This window comes from Cheilinus undulatus, linkage group 13 (assembly GCF_018320785.1).
Source record: "Cheilinus undulatus linkage group 13, ASM1832078v1, whole genome shotgun sequence".
In the NCBI taxonomy this organism is placed as follows: Eukaryota; Metazoa; Chordata; class Actinopteri; order Labriformes; family Labridae; genus Cheilinus; species Cheilinus undulatus.
This window is the reverse complement of record NC_054877.1, coordinates 1,389,363-1,408,596: the sequence shown is the minus strand read 5'-3', so window position 1 is coordinate 1,408,596 and position 19,234 is coordinate 1,389,363. Positions and strand designations below refer to the sequence as shown.

At 40.0% G+C, this 19,234-nt stretch overlaps 1 protein-coding gene across 2 annotated transcripts in view; it reads right to left on the bottom strand.

Moving 5' to 3' along the window:
- The window catches only part of asph (aspartate beta-hydroxylase), a 74,084-nt gene that overhangs the window by 49,899 nt on the left and 4,951 nt on the right, over positions 1-19,234 (bottom strand). Inside the window, exon 1 of one of the 2 annotated variants that reach the window (XM_041802829.1) lies at positions 1,334-1,441. The exons of the other annotated variant lie outside the window; for it this stretch is intronic. Within the exon in view, the coding sequence (XP_041658763.1) occupies positions 1,334-1,358 (25 nt within the window). The 5' untranslated portion in view covers positions 1,359-1,441. Of the gene's footprint in view, positions 1-1,333; positions 1,442-19,234 lie in introns of those variants that run through there. 2 annotated transcript variants of the gene reach the window in all.

Sequence of the window (19,234 nt, the reverse complement as noted above, 5' to 3'; positions counted from 1 at the left end):
TTGTGCCACTTTTTCCTCATTTATTCCACTTTCATCCAATTTTTGCCGGTTTTCACAATTTTTTTGCCACCTCTTTTTTATTTCCCAATCTCTTGCCACTTTTAGCCCATTTTTGTCACTTTTTTTAACCATTTTTTGCCACTTTTTGTCTAAATAAGCTACTCGTTGCCATTAAATACCATGTTTCCTTTTTGTCCCAAATTTTTGCCACTTTTTTTTCCCATTGTGCCCTTTTTCACCACTTTTCACCCATTTAAGCTACCCTTTTCCATTGAATACCACTTGCTTCCAATTTTTTGGCCCAATTTTGCCACTCTTGACTGCTTTTTGCCCATTTTAGTCACTTTTCACTCATTTTTTTGCCACCTGTAACTAATTTTTTGTCACTTCTCCCCCATTTTACCTACTTTCTGACCATTTTTGCCCCCTTTAATATTTTTTAATTGCTACTTCAAGCCTTTTTGCCACTTCTCACCACTTAGATTGTGGCTTGCAAAGGTATTTTTCAACAGTTTGGCTCTTTGGTTGAGCGGGGTTGAGTAATGCTGCTGTAGAGGAATTATGGGGTTCATCAGTGATGAAAATTCAATGTAAAAATAATCAAAGTAAATAAACTGAGACCTGTTAAAGCCTGATCTAATGCCAGGAGAGAGACCGGACTGGAAACACGTCTAACTCCGTCAGCCTGTATCTTCTACCCCAGGCTGATCCACATCCATCCAGACTCTCGGGATTCTTTCAGAGTCTAACGGACTAGAAGGAACTCAAACTAGAACGCCATGAGGTGTTTGCATTGTGATCTCTAATACTCCTCTCCCATATGCTCTGTCAGAGTACGGATCCTCTGTCAGAAAAGCAAACTTTAGGGCCGTTACCAGAGACTATGGAGAAATGTGACTCAGCAAGAAATTCAGGTTGACACATTCATGTCATCGCTATCCAAACTAGCTCCCTAAGAAAAGGTGAAAAGGTGAGGCGATAGGACAGGGTGGACAGGTTTTAGTCCATCCTGACTGAGGTGTAGTTCTAACACACCTGAGGAGCCTATCTGTGAGCACATTTAGATCTTCATTTAAAATGTCTCTGACAAACCCAGACAGCTGTCTGGGTTTGTCAGAGACGTTTTAAACTACTCAGTGTTATCACAGACTAACTACGCTCCACCATCAGTGAGCCCAGCAAACCTAAAGGCTGACGCTTCAGTCTCTGAACACCAGACAGACCCGGCTGGGTTTACTGGACGTGTCTCTACACAGAAGACTAAAACACCATCAGATAACCCACACAGCAGCACACCAAACACCAGAAACATGAAAAGCATGCAGGAACATACCCCACTGTGCTTCCATACACTCCATGATCTACGGGCCACAGAAGCGGATTCAAACCAAGCTCATGCACACAAACGCTCACACACCTACAGACTTTCCCAAACTTATGGAGAAGTGTCGCTGAGCCGCTCCTCTCTGCAAGGCACAGTACACATTGTTCTGTGTGAGAGCCTCCTCTGGAGTCTTATGTAAGGCTGCTCTGCACCGCCTTCAAACCTGCCTCTCTTCCCTCCAGCGCTGCACTGTAACCTGATCCCACAGCAGAGCCTCACCTTCTATAAAACTTTCAGAACTCCTCTGAGGGAGGCTGCAGAGGTGACGGGAAGAGAGAGTGGCCAGTTAGAGGTCATAAATACAGAGCAGTGTGTTTAGTGACGGTTCATGGACCAAAAACATTACCGCTTCTTACATCATGTGACCTCAGGCTCTTCTGACACCAGCAGGTTCACATATGCTCACAGACAGGTAGGTCAGGATTCTCAGAGGTCTGGTTTCTCCAGTTTAACAGACCAACAATGTCAGCAGGGTTCGGTGTAAACCGCTAAAATGTTCCTAATCATAGACCAGTGATACTTAAGGTGTGGCTCTTTTGTCTTAATTTGAAATATCATTCCCCAGAAAACCTTTAAACAGGAAAGCTACAACCTCAGAAATCATCCATTAAAGGTCACATTCCTCCCTCTGAATCCCCACATTAATATGGCAGGCTTTCATTTTCAACCTTTAGTTTTGTCTATACATTTCCACTCCCCTTATTTGCAATTTTTTTCAAATTGTTTTGCCACTTTTTTACTACTTCTATCTAATTTTCGCCACCAGCTTTTGCCTCTTTTATCCTGCTTTTTGCCATTTGTACTGTTTTCCCTTTCTTGCCACTTTTCACCCACTTAAGCCACATTTTGCCATTAAATTCACTGTTTTCAGCAATCTTAGCATGTTTATGCTGTTTTTGGCCATTTTAGTCACTTTTACACTCATGTTTTCCTATGTTTTTGCTGGGTTTTTTTGGCCATTTTAGTCACTTTTACACTAATGTGCTGCTATGTTTTTGCTGGTTTTTTTGGGCCATTTAACTCACTTTTACACTCATGTGCTGCTATGTTTTTGCTGGGGTTTTTTTTTTTGTCATTTTTCTCACTTTTACACTCATGTTTCGCCATGTTTTTGCTGTTTTTGGCCATTTTACTCACTTTTACACTCATGTTTTCCTATGTTTTTGCTGGTTTTTTTTGGCCATTTTACTCACTTTTACACTCATGTTTTGCCATGTTTGTGCTGTTTTTGGCCGTTTTACTCACTTTTGAACTCATTTTTTGCCATGTTTTTGCTGGTTTTTTTGCGCATTTGACTCACTTTTACAACCATGTTTCGCCATGTTTTTGCTGTTTTTGGCCATTTTACTCACTTTTACACTCATGTTTTCCTATGTTTTTGCTGGGTTTTTTTGGCCATTTTAGTCACTTTTACACTCATGTTTTCCTATGTTTTTGCTGGGTTTTTTTTGGCCATTTAACTCAATTTTACACGAATGTGCTGCTATTTTTTACCTGGGATTTTTTGGCCATTTCACTCACTTTTACACTCATGTTTTGCCATGTTTGTGCTGTTTTTGACCAATTTACTCACTTTTACACTAATGTGCTGCTATGTTTTTGCTGTTTTTTTTGGGCCATTTAACTCACTTTTACACTAATGTGCTGCTATGTTTTTGCTGGGTTTTTTTTTTTGCCATTTTTCTCACTTTTACACTCATGTTTTGCCATGTTTGTGCTGTTTTTGGCCATTTAACTGACTTTTACACTCATGTTTTGCCATGTTTGTGCTGTTTTTGGCCATTTTACTCACTTTTGAACTCATTTTTTGCCATGTTTTTGCTGGTTTTTTTGCGCATTTGACTCACTTTTACAACCATGTTTCACCATGTTTGTGCTGTTTTTGGCCATTTTACTCACTTTTACACTCATGTTTTGCCATGTTTGTGCTGTTTTTGGCCCATTTTAGTCACTTTTACACTCATGTTTTCCTAGGTTTTGCTTGGTTTTTTTGGCCATTTTAGTCACTTTTACACTCATGTTTTCCTATGTTTTTGCTGGGTTTTTTTTGGCCATTTAACTCACTTTTACACTCATGTTTTGCCATGTTTGTGCTGTTTTTGACCATTTTACTCACTTTTACACTAATGTGCTGCTACGTTTTTGCTGGGTTTTTTTTGCCATTTAACTCACTTTTACACTCATATTTTGCCATGTTTGTGCTGTTTTTGGCCAATTTACTCACTTTTACACTCATGTTTTGCCATGTTTGTGCTGTTTTTGGCCCATTTTAGTCACTTTTACACTCATGTTTTCCTATGTTTTTGCTGGGTTTTTTTTGGCCATTTAACTCACTTTTACACTCATGTTTTGCCATGTTTGTGCTGTTTTTGACCATTTTACTCACTTTTACACTAATGTGCTGCTACGTTTTTGCTGGTTTTTTTTGCCATTTAACTCACTTTTACACTCTTGTTTTGCCATGTTTTTGCTGTTTTTGGCCATTTTAGTCACTTTTACACTCATGTTTTGACATGTTTGTGCTATTTTTGGCCCATTTTAGTCACTTTTACACTCATGTTTTCCTATGTTTTTGCCGGGTTTTTTTTGGCCATTTAACTGACTTTTACACTAATGTGCTGCTATGTTTGTGCTGTTTTTGGCCATTTTACTCACTTTTGAACTCATTTTTTGCCATGTTTTTGCTGTTTTTTTTCCCATTTGACTCACTTTTGTAACCATAGTTCGCCATGTTTGTGCTGTTTTTTGGCCATTTTACTCACTTTTACACTCATGTTTTGCCATGTTTGTGCTGTTTTTGACCATTTCACTCACTTTTACACTCATGTTTTGCCATGTTTGCGCTGTTTTTGGCCATTTAACTCACTTTTACACTCATGTTTTGCCATGTTTGTGCTGTTTTTGGCCATTTTACTCACTTTTACACTCATGTTTGCCATGTTTGTGCTGTTTTTGGCCATTTTACTCACTTTTGAACTCATTTTTTGCCATGTTTTTGCTGTTTTTTTGCCCATTTGACTCACTTTTACAACCATGTTTCGCCATGTTGTTGCTGTTTTTTGGCCATTTTACTCACTTTTACACTCATGTTTTGCAATGTTTGTGCTGTTTGGCCATTTTACTCACTTTTACACTAATGTGCTGCAATGTTTTTGCTGGGTTTTTTTGGGCCATTTCACTCACTTTTACACTCATGTTTTGCCATGTTTGTGCTGTTTTTGGCCCATTTTACTCACTTTTACACTCATGTTTTGCTATGTTTTTGCTGGTTTTTTTGGCCATTTAACTCACTTTTACACTCATGTTTTGCCATGTATGTGCTATTTTTGGCCGTTTTACTCACTTTTACACTAATGTGCTGCTATGTTTTTGCTGTTTTTTTTGGCCAATTTCACTCACTTTTACACTCATGTTTTGCCATGTTTGTGCTGTTTTTGACCATTTCACTCACTTTTACACTCATGTTTTGCCATGTTTGCGCTGTTTTTGCCCATTTAACTCACTTTTACACTCATGTTTTGCCATGTTTGCGCTGTTTTTGGCCATTTAACTCACTTCTACACTCATTTTTGCCATGTTTTTGCTGTTTTTTGCCCTTTTAGTCACTTCTACACTCATTTTTGCCATGTTTTTGCTGTTTTTTGCCCTTTTAGTCACTTCTACACTCATTTTTGCCATGTTTTTGCTGTTTTTTGCTCTTTTAGTCATTTCTACACTCATTTTTGCCATGGTTTTGCTGTTTTTTTGCCCATTTTACTCACTTTTACAACCATGTTTCGCCATGTTTTTGCTGTTTTTTGGCCATTTTACTCACTTTTACACTCATGTTTTGCAATGTTTGTGCTGTTTGGCCATTTTAGTCACTTTTACACTCATGTTTTGCCATGTTTGTGCTGTTTTTATGCCCATTTAACTCACTTTTACACTCATGTTTTGCCATGTTTGTGCTGTTTTTGGCCATTTTACTCACTTTTACACTCATGTTGTGCCATGTTTGTGCTGTTTTTGGCCATTTTACTCACTTTTGAACTCATTTTTTGCCATGTTTTTGCTCTTTTTTTTTGCCCATTTGACTCACTTTTACAACCATGTTTCGCCATGTTGTTGCTGTTTTTTGGCCATTTTACTCACTTTTACACTCATTTTTGCCATGTTTGTGCTGTTTTTGGCCATTTTACTCACTTTTACACTCATTGTTGCCATGTTTTTGCTGGGGTTTTTTTTTTTGCCCAATTTTCTCACTTTTACACTAATTTTTGCCATGTTTGTGCTGTTTTTTGGCCATTTTAGTCACTTTTACACTCATGTTTTGCCATGTTTGTGCTGTTTTTGGCCCATTTTAGTCACTTCTACACTCATTTTTTTGCCATGTTTTGCAGTTTTTGGCCACTGTAGTTACTCTTAAACTCATTTTTGCCATGTTTTTGCTGTTTATTTGGCCTTTTTTGCCACCTGTAACTCATTTTTGGTAACCTCTCACCTATTTTTGCCACTTTCTGACCTATTTTGCCACTTTTTCCACTTCTCACCTACTTTCTGCCATTTTATGCCCCTTTTGGCCTATTTTTTGCTGCTGTTTGACCATTATTAGCCATGTTTAACTTATTTTATGTTGCTATTTTAATCCGTTTTTGCCATGTTTTCACCATGTAGTTTGTGGCTCTTGCAAAGGCATTTTACAGCAATCTGGCCCTTGTTGAGCAGGGTTGAGTAACGCTGCAGTAGACGGCTCTCTGGTCATTGACTCGTCTATCTCTGCATTAAAGTGTAGCCAAACTCAAGTGGTTAGGTCCAGGGTAAGGCAGTGGGGAAGGTGATATATTTGAAATTCAGCACCAAGGGTTAGGCTTAGGCGCGAAAAAGACTGACAAACACTGGCAGCTGAGTCCAACACCAAAAAGAAACTTCCGCTTGGGACTTTCAGCATGGATTGGATGTATAGCGAACCCATGTCGGCCATCTTGACTGCAGTTGGGTCCCTCTCATTTAATCTAACATGTAAACCTGAGGTTAGAGTAGAACCGGGTGATGCGGCCTAAAACCTAAATCTCCAATTTTCTCTTTAAAAAATGTGATTAGCAATTTTAAACTATTTTTGTTATCCTTGTTTAATACACATGACAGATACATTTATCAAAGAATGTTTTTTGATTTTCTTTTATGAATTAATTTTAACACATAACAACTGAACTCTCCTCTAGGGTGAGAGCAGCTGTAATTTGGTCTAAAAAGAACACTTCATTTCCTGCTGGAAGAGTTTAACATCGACACGGAGGTCTGCAGTTATTTACAGAAACCTGTGCTGAATACAGAACTCACGTCTGACCATAAGAAGACAGAAAAATGGTTTTTAAATCTCTGCCGCTGTGGTTTTAAGTCTCTTCTGTAATGCTGAGGTAAGTCAGGCTGCTATCGAGGACACCAGTGGTTCTAAGACGGTGAAGAAATGTCTTAGTGGGAATTTGTACAACCAAACTTAATTACTAGAATAAAACAAAAACTAAAGATACTTGTGCATGCATTTTCACTGGTATTTTCATACTAATGCACTGTTTAACAACTTGCAATGTCACATAATATCAAACATTTAAAAACTTGAATGACCTCTTTGAAACATTTTTCTGGTATATTCTAACTGTGCTTGTTTCATAAGTACATGTTTAGGATCATTTACTTAGTTTATGTAGTTTAAATGACAGATAACAGGTACTAAAGGGTTTTTATGCTACAGCTGATTGCTTTCATGAATAAATGAATAATGCTGACACAGCTGTGTTCATTTTAGCACCTTTTTCTTTAAATTGGTAGTTCCCAGCAAACACAGCAGTTATTACAGACGTTAAACTAAGAGAGAAGAACATGTTTAACCCGTTAACTGTATAGAGTGGTGCAGGAATGAGTCCTAAAACGTGGGAGTGAGTTAGCATTTTAGCACTCCGTTCCCTCGTATGAAAGTCTCTGGGATTTCTGAATGAATTTTGGGTTAAATGCCTGAAATAAAGTCTGTGGTGAACACAAGCTCAAGAGGGTTTAACGTTTTATCCTACAACATTAAATACATCTGAAACATGCCCCATAATCGTGCATCTTTTCACGTCTTAATGACGGCGGTTGCTAAAAGACAACTAACAAGGACTACAGTGTTTGTCGGGAAGATTATAAGTCATCGGGAGCGCGGTGACTGAACCCGCCGTTCAGTTGTATCCGTGGGTGATGACGTTATATTCAGTCGACCGTGTTGTAGTTCAGTATAGCATGACATTAGCTTTTTACTTTCATCAGTTAGATTAACGAACCAGACATGATGCTCATATGATCAGTTTATGAAGATTATCTCTATGAACAAAACGTGTAAGTTTTATAAACTTTTATTGGACAAAGATCTTATTTTCAGCACTAATCCAAAAACCCATTGAAAAATCCCCTAGGCTTGACGACGAGGGAACCCATGCAACGCTAACTTCCAGGTTTGCCTACAGGACTACATCACGACTAGATTAAATAGAGTGGCGTAAATGAGTGGCGCTCAAATCCTGCTGTAAACTTCCTGCTGACAGGACTGAGAAGAAGCCGGTCTCATCACTTTGCTAGCTAGCATCAGTTATCCTGGCATGGGCTCTAATAATGAACGTATCCATTTAAAAACTGTGATGCAGAAATCCATTCATGGCTGAACTTTTATCGTTGACAACATCCATGATGCTCACCACTAGATCTCAGCACTGCTGGCTGCTTCTAGCGTGTTTGATGGATTTAGCAGTCGTTCAGCAGTGACACACACGTTCGCCGCTTGGCTGCATGTCTGACTGAGACATTGATGCACGTCTGGCGTGCTGCTTCCTTTAGTCGCCACAGCTTTATAACAAAGATTCGGCGGGCTGTGGTGTGTTCATGGTCTGAAGCTGCAGACCTGAACTAGGTCCAACAGCTGACTAAAATATACAGTTGTTAGGACCAAACTCAGGATTTGTGGTAGGGGGGGTGGAATCACGTGCCCAAAAGGGAGAGAAAGAGGAGCCGCAAAGGAATTTTCTAAAATCTAGATTTGGAGCAAATCAGATACCGGGTCTACTTGAATGGATCAGAGTAAAGTCTGTTACAAAAGACCGTTAAAGGGATTTTCGTCTCTCGTCAGACGAGACTTGGAAAAACTGGACTTTCACTTTTTCTAAATCTGCATCATGATGTTCTTATTTTAGTGAACTGTCCCTTTACTATAAGATAAGGTGTTCTTATTTTAGTGGACTGTCCCTTTACTATAAGATAATGTGTTCTTATTTAAGCGGACTGTCCCTTTACTGTGAGAAATGGTGTTCTTATTTTAGCGGACTGTCCCTTTACTATAAGATAAGGTGTTCTTATTTTAGCGGACTGTCCCTTTACTATAAGATAAGGTGTTCTTATTTCAGCGGACTGTCCCTTTACTGTGAGAAATGGTGTTCTTATTTTAGCGGACTGTCCCTTTACTATAAGATAAGGTGTTCTTATTTTAGCGGACTGTCCCTTTACTGTGAGAAATGGTGTTCTTATTTTAGCGGACTGTCCCTTTACTATAAGATAAGGTGTTCTTATTTTAGCGGACTGTCCCTTTACTATAAGATAAGGTGTTCTTATTTTAGCGGACTGTCCCTTTACTATAAGATAAGGTGTTCTTATTTTAGCGGACTGTCCCTTTACTATAAGATAAGGTGTTCTTATTTTAGCAGACTGTCCCTTTACTATAAGATAAGGTGTTCTTATTTTAGCGAGCTGTCCCTTTACTATAAGATAAGGTGTTCTTATTTTAGCGGACTGTCCCTTTACTATAAGATAAGGTGTTCTTATTTTAGTGGACTGTCCCTTTACTATAAGATAAGGTGTTCTTATTTTAGTGGACTGTCCCTTTACTATAAGATAAGGTGTTCTTATTTTAGCGAGCTGTCCCTTTACTATAAGATAAGGTGATCTTATTTTAGTGGACTGTCCCTTTACTATAAGATAAGGTGTTCTTATTTTAGCTGACTGTCCCTTTACTATAAGATAAGGTGTTCTTATTTTAGCAAGCTGTCCCTTTACTATAAGATAAGGTGTTCTTGTTTTAGCGGACTGTCCCTTTACTATAAGATAAGGTGTTCTTATTTCAGCGGACTGTCCCTTTACTGTGAGAAATGGTGTTCTTATTTTAGCGGACTGTCCCTTTACTATAAGATAAGGTGTTCTTATTTTAGCGGACTGTCCCTTTACTATAAGATAAGGTGTTCTTATTTTAGTGGACTGTCCCTTTACTATAAGATAAGGTGTTCTTATTTTAGCGGACTGTCCCTTTACTATAAGATAAGGTGTTCTTATTTTAGTGGACTGTCCCTTTACTATAAGATAAGGTGTTCTTATTTTAGTGGACTGTCCCTTTACTATAAGATAAGGTGTTCTCATTTTAGCGGACTGTCCCTTTACTATAAGATAAGGTGTTCTTATTTTAGCGGACTGTCCCTTTACTATAAGATAAGGTGTTCTTATTTTAGCGGACTGTCCCTTTACTATAAGATAAGGTGTTCTTATTTAAGCGGACTGTCCCTTTACTATAAGATAAGGTGTTCTTATTTTAGCGGACTGTCCCTTTACTATAAGATAAGGTGTTCTTATTTCAGCGGACTGTCCCTTTACTATAAGATAAGGTGTTCTTATTTAAGCGGACTGTCCCTTTACAATAAGATAAGGTGTTCCTATTTAAGCGGACTGTCCCTTTACTATAAGATAAGGTGTTCTTATTTTAGCGGACTGTCCCTTTACTATAAGATAAGGTGTTCTTATTTTAGCGGACTGTCCCTTTACTATAAGATAAGGTGTTCTTATTTTAGCGGACTGTCCCTTTACTATAAGATAAGGTGTTCTTATTTTAGTGGACTGTCCCTTTACTATAAGATAAGGTGTTCTTATTTTAGCGGACTGTCCCTTTACTATAAGATAAGGTGTTCTTATTTTAGCGGACTGTCCCTTTACTATAAGATAAGGTGTTCTTATTTTAGTGGACTGTCCCTTTACTATAAGATAAGGTGTTCTTATTTTAGCGGACTGTCCCTTTACTATAAGATAAGGTGTTCTTATTTTAGCGGACTGTCCCTTTACTATAAGATAAGGTGTTCTTATTTTAGCGGACTGTCCCTTTACTATAAGATAAGGTGTTCTTATTTTAGTGGACTGTCCCTTTACTATAAGATAAGGTGTTCTTATTTTAGCGGACTGTCCCTTTACTATAAGATAAGGTGTTCTTATTTTAGTGGACTGTCCCTTTACTATAAGATAAGGTGTTCTTATTTTAGCGGACTGTCCCTTTACTATAAGATAAGGTGTTCTTATTTTAGTGGACTGTCCCTTTACTATAAGATAAGGTGTTCTTATTTTAGCGGACTGTCCCTTTACTGTGAGGGAAGCTACACAGAAAAGGAAAGGTGTCCTGGAGGTGTTTATGGGGTTTCCTGGCTCCCACAGGTGTACACTGAGTTTTCCTGCATATTAAATAAGAGGCGGCCCCCTCCAGCTCCCAAAGCTGCCCGTCATAAAAATCGGGCGTTTACCAGGTGGACGCCATCTTTAACCACGACTGCAGTATTACACTGATGCTGTCGCTGTGCCAAAGAGGAGCAAAAGAGCGGCAGGTTTCCTAAATGTCAGACTTTCTTCCCTCCAGCAGATAAACGCTGGGCTCTGTGAGCTGAAGACAGACGGCAGGCATGTTTCTCTGACTGTAGGATCAGCGCTGCCCCCGCATGTACACGCCGCTAGGTAGCATACCGCTGTTAAGTCATGTTTCTGTAATTTCCTCTTCCTAATCGATAATACAGATCAATGTTTGTGGGTTTCAAACCTGATAAAGCGTTCAGTGAGGCAGAGAGGCGGACAGGTAAACCATGTGACTGCAGGTATTTCTTAGATGTTTCAGAGTTTCCACAGTCAGCTGCAGGAAATCTCTCAGCTTCTATAACCTTATTTTTTTTAAAGAGGAACAAACAAAGGGTGATATTAACCTAGAAATTCAATCCCAAAATACCAGTTTAATCCATTCTTTTTAGTGGTAGCAGAGGTTTTATGCACATCTTTCAAACATTCAAGGGTCAATATTTTTTCAGAGTGGTTCACAAGAATCCTACTGTTCATGTTTTAAGTATGTTTATCTTAATCAGAACAAGTGACATAAATGATAATCCCCTTCACTAAAGCAGCTGATAACAAATTTGCAATAAGAGCAAAAACAATAATTGGATATTTTAACCCTTCTACCCTAGTTCATTCTAACATTGATGAAGATCAGCCTTAGCTTCAGGAAGTCTGACCCCAGCTATGATCAGCTGATCGCCAGTGTTCCTGCCTGAATGTAGGCTATGAGATACAATGATTTATGGCTTGAATTTGTTTTGTTTTAAATACATAAGATACAGGACCTGATAGTAATCGCATATTAAATCATAATCGCAGTATTGGGGAATAAAAACAGATTATTTTTGCAAATCTTTCAGGCTTATTTCTCAGACCTTCATTTTAAAGACAGTGTTTTATTATAGTCAAACTTAAAAAGGGTAGAAAAAGCTTTTAGATGTCAGTAACAGTTTAAGGACAAGAACAGGACGTTTATCAGGAGGTCAGAGCAGGAAACAGAAATTAGAGCTGGCCGTTATCACTGAGATCAGTGTATAAAGAGGCTGAGTGGAGGGAGCTGAGAGTGTGTGGCAACCACATGTACCTGATGGTCAATATTTAAGATTGACTGCTGACACACGGCCGATATAATCAGCTGTAATGGTGGAAATGTTTAACCTGACACATCCGTCTGCTAAACCTCTCATAGACAGCGGGAAAGAGGGAGCCTTTAAAAAACACTCGGGGTGTGATTGGATGAACGTTCTGTCACATCTTTACAGGCCAATCAGAGCAACAAAACATGTGACGTAGCCGCTAACGACGAGTAAACTCCATAAAGAAGTGCATAACAGTAACCATGGCGACCGTAAACATGTCAGTACACGACTTTTGTGGTTTTTGAAAAGAAAACAACTCACTGCTGTTCTTTGTTCTTCTTTTAACCAAGAAATGTCGTCAAGTTCTGATAAACTGGCGCTTTAGCAGCTTCCACGCTAATCTCTTCCGCCATAACTGCTCCGGCCTCTTGTTGCTGGTTGTTTACGTCACGACTCTGCCGCGCCTGAAGGTACTGCCCCTTGTCGCTGATTGGTCCTGTCACTTTCTAACCGGGCCCAAACGGTTTAACGGGAGTTTTGCAAGATGGATTCACCAGCAAGAAACACAGAAACGGGCGAATGTTCTTATCAGCTGATATTTAACTCTTCATCTGCCAGTACAGAGATCTGATGTAGAACTTCAACTTCTACCGTAGATTTTATGTGTCAGCAGCTGGTCTGAAACACTCTCGTACATTTAACCATCTAAAGCTAAACAGATAAACGATAGGGCAGGACCATATATCCTGTTTCTATTGTGATGGCCATGTGCGCAGGGGCAGTGGTCACTAAGGCTGCACAAATCCGTTCTGTTTGGACCAGAGTCCTGATTGTCTGTTAACAGAGTCCTCTGCAGTTCTTATGCTAACTTACATTTATTAAAGTTGAAGGAAAAGAAGTTAAATAATAATATTTGGGATTCAGGGATCCTCTCCCAGGAAGTCAACACTTTGTTTCTGTAGTTGTGGTTTATTTTCATTTTCTATTTTGCCGTTAAAGTAAAGGGACACTTCGTCATTTTAACATCCTCTACTTCATGCATGAGTGTAATCTCACATTCTAGCTAGAATAAAGCTCCATCATCCACACAGAGGTCTGATGATGATGATGAAGACTCAGGAATACGATCTGTTTTAAAAGGGTGTTCACTAAAGTGAAGACCATCTCTGGACCTGGAGAACATCTGAGCGAGTCGTGCAGGTAAACTCAGAGATCTCCATCGTTTCTCCCGTGCGTTCTCTCGACTCCCTGTAGAAACCGTTTGCAGCGCCAAGTGTTGGCACAGTGCCGTATCCGCCAAGAACGCAGGACGAGTGCCTGTCAACATCACTGCATCAATGATTTTCACGCAGAGCTTCAGCTTTACTGCACGCTCTGCTATCATAACGGTGAAACAAAGGCAGGCCGTGCGTCCAGGCTGGCACCACGGGCAGACTCGGAAACATGACTGAAGGGAAGGATTTTTTATGGAGTCCTGTGAAACATTTGAGGAATCTTTCAGCCCTGATCATCACACCACGAGGGCGTGAGATAGTTAGGTGACCTGGTACACGTCAGTCAGCTGCTTTTGTAATTTTAAATTGTAGCCAAAGTGACCCGTTCTGTCTTTTCTGTGATGAGCTGGATTAAGGTCGGCCTAAAATCTCCATCAGGACTCAGATAAGTGAGCAGCCAAGTCTGAGTCTCCTCCTTACGTCAGGCGACAGGTGACCCTGCTGACACTACACCGTAGACCCGTCAGGAAGACGCCAAGTTACGCCAGGCTGATCCTGGGTGAGCGGAGTCCCACTATCAGCTGAACACAAACAATAGCATCACACATTTAGCCTGCAACCATAGTCAAAAAATCAACCTCATCACACCAACAGGTTATCACTGCCTGATTTCAAAATGTTTTATGGTGGCGATTCTTCATGTGTGATTCTCCAGATTATTCTAGATCACATCCTAGATAACTTCATTTCTAGAAGAACAAATCCCAGAGCAGTTCCACAAAACTGAGCAAACCCTACTTACACTTACAATGATGGTGCATTGTAAGACAGGGAGTGAAGGTGAGCTGAAAGGTTTGTTGGAGCCAAAACATGTCTGACACAAACACACAGCAGAGCAGGAGCATGCAGTAACGCTTCCATCTACAGGATCAGATTCAGAAAAGGAACACTCTTCAGACGCAAGCAACACAACACAGCATCACAAGGCTGTTACCCTGTCAGCTTCCCATACTTCCAGCTCTGGAGGGGGGGCACGGAGGCCTGGGGGTGAAATCATGAAGACATTTAACAGGACAAACAGGGAAAAGATGACAGCTGATGGGTAAATATGAGAGCGGAGGGAAATGTCTGAGCTCAATAATGAGATCAGCTGATCTTCAGATATGTGTATACCTGCCCAGTGTTTACAGTCACCTGACCACAGCTCTGTTTACTCAGATATGTGTATACCTGCCCAGTGTTTACAGTTACCTGACCACAGCTCTGTTTACTCAGATATGTGTATACCTGCCCAGTGTTTACAGTCACCTGACCACAGCTCTGTTTACTCAGATATGTGTATACCTGCCCAGTGTTTACAGTCACCTGACCACAGCTCTGTTTACTCAGATATGTGTATACCTGCCCAGTGTTTACAGTCACCTGACCACAGCTCTGTTTACTCAGATATGTGTATACCTGCCCAGTGTTTACAGTCACCTGACCACAGCTCTGTTTACTCAGATATGTGTATACCTGCCCAGTGTTTACAGTCACCTGACCACAGCTCTGTTTACTCAGATATGTGTATACCTGCCCAGTGTTTACAGTCACCTGTCTGCAGCTCTGTTTACTCAGATGTGTGTATACCTGCCCAGTGTTTACAGTCACCTGTCTGCAGCTCTGTTTACTCAGATATGTGTATACCTGCCCAGTGTTTACAGTCACCTGTCTACAGCTCTGTTTACTCAGATGTGTGTATACCTGCCCAGTGTTTACAGTCACCTGACCACAGCTCTGTTTACTCAGATATGTGTATACCTGCCCAGTGTTTACAGTTACCTGACCACAGCTCTGTTTACTCAGATATGTGTATACCTGCCCAGTGTTTACAGTCACCTGACCACAGCTCTGTTTACTCAGATATGTGTATACCTGCCCAGTGTTTACAGTCACCTGACCACAGCTCTGTTTACTCAGATATGTGTATACCTGCCCAGTGTTTACAGTCACCTGACCACAGCTCTGTTTACTCAGATATGTGTATACCTGCCCAGTGTTTACAGTCACCTGACCGCAGCTCTGTTTACTCAGATATGTGTATACCTGCCCAGTGTTTACAGTCACCTGACCACAGCTCTGTTTACTCAGATATGTGTATACCTGCCCAGTGTTTAGTCACCTGACCACAGCTCTGTTTACTCAGATATGTGTATACCTGCCCAGTGTTTACAGTCACCTGACCACAGCTCTGTTTACTCAGATATGTGTATACCTGCCCAGTGTTTACAGTCACCTGACCACAGCTCTGTTTACTCAGATATGTGTATACCTGCCCAGTGTTTAGTCACCTGACCACAGCTCTGTTTACTCAGATATGTGTATACCTGCCCAGTGTATACAGTCACCTGACCGCAGCTCTGTTTACTCAGATATGTGTATACCTGCCCAGTGTTTACAGTCACCTGTCTGCAGCTCTGTTTACTCAGATATGTGTATACCTGCCCAGTGTTTACAGTCACCTGACCACAGCTCTGTTTACTCAGATATGTGTATACCTGCCCAGTGTTTACAGTCACCTGTCTGCAGCTCTGTTTACTCAGATATGTGTATACCTGCCCAGTGTATACAGTCACCTGACCACAGCTCTGTTTACTCAGATATGTGTATACCTGCCCAGTGTTTACAGTTACCTGTCTGCAGCTCTGTTTACTCAGATGTGTGTATACCTGCCCAGTGTATACAGTCACCTGACCACAGCTCTGTTTACTCAGATATGTGTATACCTGCCCAGTGTTTACAGTTACCTGACCACAGCTCTGTTTACTCAGATATGTGTATACCTGCCCAGTGTTTACAGTCACCTGACCACAGCTCTGTTTACTCAGATATGTGTATACCTGCCCAGTGTTTACAGTCACCTGTCTGCAGCTCTGTTTACTCAGATATGTGTATACCTGCCCAGTGTTTACAGTTACCTGACCACAGCTCTGTTTACTCAGATATGTGTATACCTGCCCAGTGTTTACAGTTACCTGACCACAGCTCTGTTTACTCAGATATGTGTATACCTGCCCAGTGTTTACAGTCACCTGTCTGCAGCTCTGTTTACTCAGATATGTGTATACCTGCCCAGTGTTTACAGTCACCTGACCACAGCTCTGTTTACTCAGATATGTGTATACCTGCCCAGTGTTTACAGTTACCTGACCACAGCTCTGTTTACTCAGATATGTGTATACCTGCCCAGTGTTTACAGTTACCTGACCACAGCTCTGTTTACTCAGATATGTGTATACCTGCCCAGTGTTTACAGTCACCTGTCTGCAGCTCTGTTTACTCAGATATGTGTATACCTGCCCAGTGTATACAGTCACCTGACCACAGCTCTGTTTACTCAGATATGTGTATACCTGCCCAGTGTATACAGTCACCTGACCACAGCTCTGTTTACTCAGATATGTGTATACCTGCCCAGTGTATACAGTCACCTGACCACAGCTCTGTTTACTCAGATATGCGTATACCTGCCCAGTGTTTACAGTCACCTGTCTGCAGCTCTGTGTTTACTCGAAGCCTGTCTCTTAGAGCAGAAGTCAAATATTTGATCAGTCACTTGTGGTGTCTGATCATGAGTTGCAGCTCTAAATTCATGTTGAATGCTCAGGTATGAACACACCAACACTTCAGAATACTTTCATTTAAATGCACACACACGGTAAAACTCACATGCTCACACTTCTGTGGTTAAGGACCTGATCCATCAGAGTTTAGGGCAGCAGTTGGGATCTATTTAGAGAACCAGGTTCTAATCTAGACCTTAGATGGAACAAAACATTTAAAAACCCATTTTCCTCCCTTTTCCTGTAACAACATGTCATTTTGGGTCAACTTTGCAAAGATCTTGAGGAAATACTACATTATCAGGATAAAAGCAGCATTGTTATCCCAAAATAGAAGACTAATTAATCAAAATAGTGGGTAAACACTGAAATTAACCCTCTATAACAGGGGTGTCAAACTCAAGGCCCGGGGGCCAGAACCGGCCCGTGGAACAGTTGTACCTGGCCCTTCAGATCATTTCATATTTTTATTATAACTGAGATTTCCTCCAGTTTAAACCTAACCCTGATGATTTAAAATATCCTTGTTCTGTCATAAAAATAAGAAAAGTTAAAACAATTAGATAAACAGTCAGGAATGTTGGAAAATACATTTCTGTTTTCATTTCATATTCTTGATTTTGCATCTAACAGTTATCAGGCAAAGTTATGGATTTGACTTTTTAATTCTTATTTTGACATTTTCAATTCACATTTTTGACTTTTTCTCTTATTTTTTTCCTTTTTGATCCTCAATTCTAAAATTTTAAAGACTACTTAACCATTTAACTCATGGTTTTATTTACTTTCTCAGGTTTTGATCTTTTTAGCTCCTTACTTTGACTTTTATCTCATAATTTGGCCTTTTGTATCCTCAATTTAAAATTTTAAATAATATTTTGACCTATGAAACTCAAAATTTATTTTTTGTTCTCAGGCTTTGGCATTTTTAACCAATGATTTTGAAATCGATCTCATATTTTGACCTTTAAAACTCATGATTTAAAATTTTATCTCATGTTTTGACTCTTAAAAATCATGATTTAAACTTTCTTACTCATATATTTGCCTTTAAAAACATGATTTTGACTTTAATGCCTTTAGAGCTAATAAGTTTGAATTTGTATCTCAGATTTTGAGCCTATAAACTGACCATTTTTACTTTTTTAAATCTCAAAATAATTTTATCATCAGTGCTAAGGTTTTTTTTCTCCCATAATTCAACCACATCACTGGCTGATGTGGATCTCCACAGACCAGGGTACACCACTGAACGCTGAAGCTGAAGAGCACTGGTCACAGTGGACCATAACTCAAAGCCTGGTAACTCAAAGGGCGGTGGTACCTGATCTACATCTCCAGGTGGTTGAATCTACACCAGTGCACCAGCTGTATGAGCTCTGCACAGTCAGCCTGGCATACACCTAACCAAAACAATGCAGCCAGCAAGCTCTGTGACTGGTCCTCTATCATCAGCTGACTGAGTAATGTCTGCAGGTGGACTGTGTGTGCTCTGGGATTAATGTCTGCAGGTGACATTTCCTCGTCTGAGGTTCAGTGACCAAAGAAGCATAAAAACCACAAAAAGATTTGTTTCTTTTGCAGTAATTCCAGAAATAATCAACGGCAACTCCAAACACATCAGCTCCAACATGGTTTTTCATTGCCATGGCATCCAGTGCATAGATAAGCAGAGAAGATGGCATGACTGGAATGGGGGCTGCACTGCCTACTACTGTCTAGGCTGAGTACTGCAGCGCTATGGAGACGGTAACAGGAGTATACAGTCATCATAGATGTGGGCCTGTACAGTGTAGATTCAATGCAGGAGTAGAAACCAGGCTTTAAGAACAGCCAGCTGCACCAAGCCAAAAGAATTACTACAATAAACCACTCTTTGAAGAAATCCATAGATAATAATGCTGTAAAACACATCCTGATAATGCCCCATTACAGACGGACTCTCCAGTGGTCAGTAGTACTGTTGGTGGTTCTTAACAGTCTTTTAAGTGGCCACATAAGGAATGGACTCTATTTTCTAATCAGATATATAAAAAGATATAAATAAGGGCAGGGCAGTTAATTTAAATACATTTCAGTGTGCCTTTACACCATTTCTGCAGCAGAAATGTTAGACAGTATCCTACACATCATGCAAACATTCCAGTGTCATTATTTTCTAGAATAGTTTTTTAAAAATCCTACCATCATTTTTGTACGTTTGTCTTGTCAAAAGTAGGGCTGAGCAATTAATCGAAAATTAGATTAAATCACAACATTTTCAAATCGCAGAAAGTGCAATATTTATTTATCCTGATTTATCCAGCAAAGATGTTGTGCATT